At 40.1% G+C, this 9730-nt stretch overlaps 1 protein-coding gene across 1 annotated transcript in view; it reads left to right on the forward strand.

Moving 5' to 3' along the window:
• LOC103524569 overlaps positions 1-9730 on the forward strand; it is a 92851-nt gene that overhangs the window by 23617 nt on the left and 59504 nt on the right. The window contains exon 3 of the mRNA XM_008489596.3: positions 3216-3328. Coding sequence (XP_008487818.1) covers positions 3216-3328 — 113 coding nt within the window. The remainder of the gene's footprint in view (positions 1-3215; positions 3329-9730) is intronic.

Raw genomic sequence — 9730 nt, forward strand, 5'->3', positions numbered from 1 at the left:
TTTCATGTTATGATTTAAAATCAAGACTAGAGCCCGTTCTCCCTTTATTTCCAATATAGTGTACAAGTCACCCATCCATTTATTGGCCTTCCTCGGCGTAGCTTAACATAGGTAACGCTAAAACCGGTCTTAAATGATCCATTGGGTATTCGAATATGTGACTTCTCACATTTAACTTTTAAGATTGGTAGGTACATATTTGAATCAACTCCCCAAAAATCACGACGTAGACTGATCGTCATCGTTCTAGAATGGATTTTAAATTACCTTTGTCTCTCTAATGCTGACCACTCAGACCGTCTGACGGACCCCGAGAGACCTATATTGTCAGTGTGAACCTCTTGTTCAAGACCTTGTAGACCTCCTATAGGTGCTTAGTGTCAACCTCATTCCTATTGTTACTTAGATCTAGTACAATGAGACACTTTAGTGACTGTAGTATTTTTAGAAATTTATCACTCACATTCATACTCGATGACGTAATGTCGCCATGAAAGTTGGGCACGTCCCTACACATGAAATATCTATTGTATCTATCTAAAAATATCTACTGTAGAGTTGAAAATGATCAAATTCTATCGTGTAGGACTGTAGGTGTACTTAGTGTCCAAAGCAAGGTAGTTCGCGCACGGGTCACAATTTGATTCTAGCGGATTTTATCCTATAAGGATAAGGTTCGTTCTCGGAACGGCTGGCTTTCACCTATCCCATCTTTCTTCCCTCTACGATTTCGGGACTTTGAGATCTTAGCAGTTACAGCTCCCTCTATCAAACCTCTTCAGAAAATCATCTCCCTTTCCTTTCAAATTGACTACGACTCGTGAACGAGCTCTCTAACTATTTTACATTCCAGTCAGGTCGGTCTGTGTTCTGAGTGTTAGTCATCGGAGAAATGGCCTGCTTTTATATTCCAGTCAGGTCGGTCTGTGTTCTGAGTATTAGTCATCGGAGAAATGGTTTGCATTTTGGTAAACTGCCATGGGGAATCCATCATTGGTTGGTTTTGCTATTGACTCGCAGATTCGTACACCCAAAATGTGGAATTTTATTACGATGATTTTTGTCTATTTCAAATTTATGAAGAAATCAGAAGATGCAAGCTTGCATAACTTCGACTTTTGACTGTTCAGACCGATTGACAGACTTAGAAGCTTTTTTCACCACACACGTTCTGGTGGTCTGACAGACCTATTACCGGTTTGATTTGCTGTTTGAATATGTATCGGTAGCTCGAAATTTCCCTGTCATTGTCCTCTTCAAAGCCAAAATGAGGATGCCCATGAGCTGGGCATCCTCATTCTGCTAGTACAAGTTCGAAAGAAAAGAACACAATAGGCACAACATTGGTAACATAAAACCAACACTTTGCCTAATCTGAAGAAGGAATGACCATTCAACCGTTGGCATACCAAGAGGCCATACTATCGGATAGCCAGAAATACCAGAATGTATCTGGGCATAAACTTCACCGGACAATGGTATCTTAAGGCTGGTCAGGAGCGGTGAATCTGCTGTGTGAGGTTATTCAATGTGCGATAAATTGCATTGTAAGATAAATTCTACGAGAAATGTACGATAAACAAGAGAGTAACCAGATAACCTGCTTAACCTGCAGCTCGCAGGATTTACGATTTTCGAGTCTGGAGAGTAACAGCCATGATAAATTAACACTACATTTTATGCACCGATTCACTGCAATCTGAATTCTGCGAAAGTAAAGTCTTTAAAAGGATCCCTCTTACCCAGAAGAGTAATTTTAAAGAAGATACATTTTTTTTCCACCAAATAAGGTGGATTTCGACCTAGTAAGGGCCTTCAATCGTAAAATATGAGTATTTGATGCGTCAGAACCAGATTTCAGCTTCAAAAAAGATCAGTCTGGTACTGATCTTACTAGGAAGACGACAAACGCCGACCCCGGCAAAACAGGAAACCAGGACAAAGCGAAATCATTATTCGCTTTGTTTTTATGCGTACTTATCTGACAATGTCTGAGGATCCTAAAGAGATAATCTTTTTCCAATACCTCCAAGAATCCGAAGATTATAGCAAGTTCTCCAATAACCTCTCTCAACCTCATCATGGAATCTCTTATTACCTCTTCGCTAATGTTCTAGGTTTCATAAAGTGCACAACCTGATGACTGACCCATCGTACACCTGACTGTAACCTAATCTTCGACTTCCGTTAGTGACCAAACCGGGCTTGTAGAACCAATCATATTAGCAAAACAGGAAACCAGGACAAAGCAAAATCATTATTCGCTTTGTTTTTATGCGTACTTATCTGACAATGTCTGAGGATCCAAAAGAGATAGTCTTTTTCCAATACCTCCAAGAATCCGAAGATTATAGCAAGTTCTCCAATAACCTCTCTCAACCTCATCATGGAATCTCTTATTACCTCTTCGCTAATGTTTTAGGTTTCATAAAGTGCACAACCTGATGACTGACCCCTCGTACACCTGAGTGTAACCTAATCTTCGGCTTCCGTTAGTGACCAAACCGGGCTTGTAGAACCAATCATATTAGCGAAATATTCTTCCTCCTCTTCTTGGTCATAACTTGTAATTTGATTTATAACATTCACTGGTGGATCGCATTTACCGATGAATTTATGACGAATGATGTCTTAACGAGTGATAATTTGACGGTTTCATGGCTTTCTCTCTTTATCTCTCTTAGGGCCGAATCCAGGATTTTGTCGAGGGGGGCCCAAGGTCCAAACACTAATGGACGGGGGAGGGGGGGGAGTTGGATGCTCCAAATTTTTCGGAGTCTGGCCCGCAGTGCAAGTGGGAAATTAAGCTCGTAGGGGGGGGGAGCCCCCCCCTAAATCCGGCCCTGCTCTCTCTTCTTCTTTTTCTTTTCTAGAGCCTCTTCAGATGTTTGTCTTAAGTGTCACAACCACCTACAACTACAGTGTCCTACAGTGTTTATTAACCTGCAAAACTGCTCCGCCAAAGTTTCCTATTTCGGATCATTCTTGAGGTTTGTCCAAACATAGTCGACCGGGCATCGATCGATGTCGACTGACACGTCCACACTGCCTCGACAACATAGATTTTCCTCGTTGATCGATATCAACGGCCGAGCGACCATGTTTCGACACATCTTTAGAGTAGAGAAACAGGTGAAATTGTATGCCAACCCCAACTGTACGTGAATTATTGAAAACAACCACTAATTCTGATCTACCAAAATCTTGTGTTACAGAAAAGTGAGGAGCGTTCAGTTCCCATATCGGTGCGTATACATCGAACCCTGGAACTGGCTGACGACAAGTCATACGTGATTACCTGTGGAAAAGCTGGTTTCAAAAACACAAGGTAAGTGACATTATAATACACCTGCTACCCAGATTAGGTATACATTATGTTGTATGTAGATTTGTAGAACGATTTGAATGTGTACGTTTATTTGTTCAGACTCTTTGTGCCCATCCCGTAGTATGCCTCTCATCAGATGGGCGAGAAGAGACTTGCCATTACCTGCTACCCAGATTAGGTATAACATTATGTTGTACCTATGTAGATTTGATTTGAATGTGTACGTTTATTTGTTCAGACTCTTTGTGCCCATCCCGTAGTATGCCTCTCATCAGATGGGCGAGAAGAGACTTGCCATTTAGGTGCTGGATCTCATCAGATGGGCGAGAAGAGACTTGCCATTTAGGTGCTGGATCACGAGAACATCACAATGTGACCCGTGGAAATATTTGCAATAAGATATTTGAAATATGTTTCACTGAGCCGTCTGATTTTTTTTTTTTTTAAAGATGAGTGTTTCACCGCCGTTTTTATTCCGTAGCGATGAAACAACTGCTACATTGGACGCTTGTGGTCTGTGTCGTAGCATGCCCATCCCGTAGTATGCCTCTCATCAGATGGGCGCCAAACTTTCTCGGGGAAATAAAACTGTGGAAATTTGATATAACAAGCTGGGCCCGTCCCTCCGGGAATTTTTTACCCCGAAGTGATTAAAGAAAATCAGTACCTATGTACCTACCTAATTTGTTTAATATTCAGTTTATTATTATTCTTGATTTGATTTTTCGGATTTTTACTTTAATGTATTGATTTAAAATCATTGATTTTATTTCCAAATTTAATGTTCAAGTCACCCATCCATTTATTGGCCTTGCTCGGCGTAGCTTAACATAGATGACGCTAAAACCGGTCTAACACAATACCTACTTCCCATTTAGGTGCTGGGTCAACACGAGAACACCAGAAAGATTAGAGATGAGAGATTAGAGATGTAGCTTATAGCCATAAGATTAGGGTGACTTGAGCCTCTAGCCGGCCCAATATAGGTATGTACGTAGAATAGAATAGAATAGAATATACCTTGTTTATCCTCCCAGAATGAGACTGAAAAGTCCCTTTACTCCCGCAGTCTAAACAAGGTCTTATATATTTCATAGGTATAGTTTAAACATATGTAAACGATATCTCTATTGTTTGGTAATAACGTAGGTAGGTAGGTAATAACAAAAAACGTAGGTAATATCTCTATGCCCATGGGTAGGTAGATTAAAAAATATAGGTATAGGCTATAGTTGTATTAGGTAGTTTTTATGTCCAGAAATAAGTCCACACTGTCCATTATGATATGAAAATGAAAGGGTTTCTATCTCTGTTGAAATTATGCCTGCCACCCAGATTAGGTGTACATTTTTATGTATGTAGATTTGTAGAACGATTTGAATGTGTACGTTTATTTGTTCAGACTTTTTGTGCCCATCCCGTAGTATGCCTCTTATCAGATGGGCGAGAAGAGACTTGCCATTTAGGTGCTGGATCACGAGAACATCACAAAGTGACCCGTCGAAATATTTGCAATGAGATATTTGAAATATGTTTCACTGAGCCGTCTGAGTGTAGAGATTAGAGATGTAGCTTATAGCCATAAGATTAGGGTGACTTAAGCCTCTGTCCGGCCCAATATAGGTATGTAAGTAGGTAATATCTCTATGCCCATGGGTAGGTAGATTAAAAAATATAGGTATCTATAGGCTATAGGTGTATTAGGTAGTTTTTATGTCCAGAAATAAGTCCACGCTGTCCATTATGATATGAAAATGAAAGGATTTCTATCTCTGTTGAAATTAATCCTGGTCTCTCTCTCTCTCTCTCTCTCTCTCTCTCTCTCTCTCTCTCTCTCTCTCATCAGATGGGCGAGAAGAGATGCCCATCCCGTAGTATGCCTCTCATCAGATGGGCGAGAAGAGACTTGCCATTTAGGTGCTGGATCACGAGAACATCACAAAGTAACCCGTCGAAATATTTGCAATAAGATATTTGAAATATGTTTCACTGAGCCGTCTGACACTCGTATTTATGAACAAGAATGATCGTTCTTAGATCAGCGTCAAGTCAAAATTGACCAATCAAATGCCTTGAGACTATGCTTAGCACGAACTTAAGAGCCAGCATTTTGTTCATAAATATGGGTGTGAGTGTAGAGATTAGAGATGTAGCTTATAGTCATAAGATTAGGGTGACTTGAGCCTCTATCCGGCCCAGTATAGGTATGTATACGTAGGTAATATCTCTATGCCCATGGGTAGGTAGATTAAAAAATATAGGTATCTATAGGCTATACCTAGGTGTATTAGGTAGTTTTTATGTCCAGAAATAAGTCCACACTGTCCATTATGATATGAAAATGAAAGGGTTTCTATCTCTGTTGAAATTAATCCTGGTCTCTCTCTCTCTCTCTCTCTCTCTCTCTCTCTCTCTCTCTCTCTCTCTGTCTGTCTGTTTCTCTCTCTCTTTCTTTCTAATCCTGATAAACGAACAATGCTAATCCTTAGGGACTGTAGGTATATCTAGAATCTAGAACCTCTCATTTTTCCCTCTCTCTTTTTCCCTCGTTCTCTCCCTCTCTCTTTCTCCCTCGTTCTCGTTCTCCTCTCCTTTTCTCTCCCTCTCTCATTCCTCCTTATCCTCTCGTTTTCTTCTCTTCTCTCTCTCTCTCTCTCTCTCTTCTCTTTCCCTTCTCTGTTTTTTTTACCCTTTCTGTAATCACTCTACAAGGTAAAAAAAACATGAATTACCTACCTACCTACATATGTAGGTACCTACTTAGGGAGCTCGGGAATTACTCACCTACGTAGGTAGGTATGTACTAGGTAGTTACACGATGGAAAGACCGTAGGTTTTATGTACCTACCTAATGCGTACCTCCTCTTCGTATTTATTACAAAAGCTTAGAAAAGGTGTAGGTACCTAGATATAATTATATTTTATGACCTAATAGTAAAGTAGGTAGGTACCTACGTACAAAAGGTATTACCTGCCAGATTACCAGTAAGTATAATGGGACAGAGAAATTTAACTGGTATAAAACCCCACTCCAAAGTACGGATAATAATAATAATAAAAAATAAAAAAAAAAAAACAATTCCACTTTCCATTTTTGGCCAACTCTTCTTCTTATTCGTGTTCTTCTTCTCCTCCTCTTCCTCCTTCTACTTCCCTTCCTCCTCCTCCTTCTACTTCCCTTCCTTCTCCTCCTTCTCCTCCTCCTCCCCTTCCTCCTCCTCCTCGTCCTCCCCTTCCTTCTTCTTTTTTCTTCTCCTCCTTCTTCTTCTTCTCCTCCTTCTTCTTCTTCTCCTCCTTCTTCTTCTCCTCCTCCTTCTTCTTCTCCTCCTCCTTCTTCTTCTCCTCCTTCTTCTTCTTCTCCTCCTCTTTCTTCTTCTCCTCCTCCTCTTTCTGTTCATTAGGGATGGTTGCCGTGAACAAAGGCGGGGTAGACGTATTCCAAAGGCTGAAATTTTCGGCGTGTGGTGAATATTAAAATGCGTATCATGTTACGTATTGCCTACCTCTGAGATACAGGAAAAATATGCTGCTTGTTAGAGGCGGAATTGAAAATGTAGAACATTTTCCTCCTATTCCTCCTCCTTCTTCTTCTTCTTCTCCCTCCTCCTTTTCTTCTTCTTCTTCTTCTCCTCCTTTAAAATGATGTCGTATTGTAAAGGGTGATCAATTGATCATGAACATATTTGACAACCGGGAAAAATGACACATCCACTAATTTACGTGGAATGGAAACACTCAAAATTACACTTTTCTTCTTTTAAAAAAAATGTCACTCGTGTAAAAATGTCACAAAGAATTACCTATTGAAATTTTTGCACATCCAATGATGAAGATGACCTATTTTAGGTTTCCTTTGTCATAGCCAATAAGAAAGGCACATGAAAGAGCTTCACATATCGAGACCAAACTTCAGGCAATAATCTACTTAGATCTAGAATTTTTTGATCCATTCAAATGGAACTAATAGAAGAGTTAGGAAACACTTTAGAATACTTACCTTAGGCTGAGACCTACCTATAAGATATGAGACCTCAGCTATACCATAATAGGATGAGACCTCAGCTGACAATCAGCAATCATATTATGAACTAGGAACTCAATCAGAGATGTTTCATGTACGTGCCCGTAACAAACCAAGTATTGTGTAATGAGATCCACAGTGGTGTAGATATAGTTATAGTACATACTGACCAATCACTAGGAAGAATGAATGAGGTAAAGAATTGGGCCGCGCGCGGGTTCGAATTTCGCCCGGGGCGAATTTTTTTCTGAACGGATAATTTTCGTTCTCGGAACGACTGGCTCTCTCCTACCCTGTTTTCCTTCTCTCTTCGATTTCGGGACGATAAGACAGTTAGGTACCTACGTACAGTTCCCTCTATCAAACCTCTTAAAAAAAAAAACTCCTAGCTACAGCACTGACTTATACAGAATTATAGATAGACGCGACCTTGGTGGACACATAGACAGACAGACGGACAGACAGACACACACACGGACCAATGGCTGAAACTTTGGATTTAGGCTCTAGGGACCTCAAAACGTGTTTTGGCACTAAAAACTGACCATCGAAAATTTGACCCGATTACATTACTTTCCTTCCTATAGGATAAGGAAAGTAAAAAGGACATTGGTGAAATAGAAAACTGTGGAATTGTGTAGGACGTACTCTTAATATTATGAGGAAGCCTTTGCAAAAGAACATTAATTTCCCTTTGGAGTTTGAGATCATTATTCTCACGAGGTTGAGTGCACCCTGAACTCCAAGCACGGAGCTAAAAAACTTCGCCCCGATGGGAAATCGAAGCCAGGACCTTCGACGAGCAAGCCTGATAGTGTGATACCCACGGACGGAGGCTCCGTAACAGCTCTTTTTCAAAGTGATTTCTACAGTTCTCTGAACCACTTTTAATTATTGGTTGATCTATCTCAACTTCTCACACAGGTTCACAATGCATCTAACTGGTCAAGCCAGGTTCTGCCGTCACAATCAGAGCTACTCCGCCATCTGCATTCCTTCTAAACCAGTATTATCCGGATAATAAACTCCATTTTCCATTATCCTCTATTATGCTTTCCTTAAATGAAATGCTTATCATAATTGCAAGTTACAAACCTAACGGGGCCTGCAATGTGGAATCCAAAACGGAACTGACTCTAAAGTATAATGCCAGAGAAGGCACTAATACACCTAATAGATGGGTAGGTACTCTATGAAGTAGGTACTAGATACCCACAATACAGGTGCACCAGAGTACCTACGAAAGTATTTGTGAGAGATAAACTGTTCATTGTTGTAGCAGTTAGGTTGCACCTAGATAGTTGTATGATGTAGTTGCTTACCTATTTTATTTTATTTTTCTTGTTATAATAAAAAGGTGCAGGTACGTATCAGAGATTTACATTTAAACAACTAGGCAAGTCAGTGGCGTACGTTCAGATTTTCCAAAGGTTAAACTATGCACCCGCATACAGTATAGTCCAAAAGGGAAGAAATGAACCACAGTTTAGTCAGTATACTGATATACCTAAATCACCAAAGTATGGAAAAGTATTTACAATTCCATATTTCGATATGATTCGTCCAAATTCAAAATTCTGCTTTTCCATTGGCTATTACACTTGTAAGATACTTTTCCAATTTCCATACTTTGGTGATTTAGGGCACTGGTGAACTTAGAATCCAAGTTGAAAAATCACTTGCTATTTTCGCCAAGTGGTAAGTACTGCCAGCCACTCACTCTCAGACTATCAGAAAGTGTGTGACAGAAAAAGCTCAAGACCTAGGTCTGTAAGATGGTCTGGAAGATCTGGGTGTGAAGCTTTTCCCGCCACAAACGTTCCGACACTGGTAGACGGTCTATCAGACCTCATCGCGGTCTGTCAGACGGTCTGAGAGTTAGTGGCTGGCCTAGAAGGGACTGTGAAGAGAATAGAAAGGGAACAGGTACTTCCCTAGCTTTCAATGGACGACTCTCTCACGTTGTATTATGTAACATCACGCAATGGCACATGCCAGTCCTGCTCTTCTATAGAAACAAACGTAGTAACACATTACCCATTTCATTTTATAGGTTGGTACATTTGTAGGTAGGTATTGTTGTTAGCATCTTTTTGGTAGATAATTGTTTGGTATACTTGGACAATTGGTACGTACCTACCTATATTTTCACATCTCTAGGTTGACCTGATCTCATTGTATAGAACTATAGATCTTTTCCTACCTAGATTCCTACCAATTAGTAGCAATACATGACTTTTTTTACTCTAACTTTTTCCAAGGAGTTAGCGTCTCCATGTCCGTCTATTTAAGTCCAGCTCCCTTTTCTCCATGCCCCCTCGCACTGGATTAGCAAATGCTTCCAGCTTTTTTTTTTTTTTTTTTTTTTTTTTTTTTTTTTT

This window comes from Diaphorina citri, unplaced genomic scaffold, assembly GCF_000475195.1.
Source record: "Diaphorina citri unplaced genomic scaffold, Diaci psyllid genome assembly version 1.1 scaffold105, whole genome shotgun sequence".
In the NCBI taxonomy this organism is placed as follows: Eukaryota; Metazoa; Arthropoda; class Insecta; order Hemiptera; family Psyllidae; genus Diaphorina; species Diaphorina citri.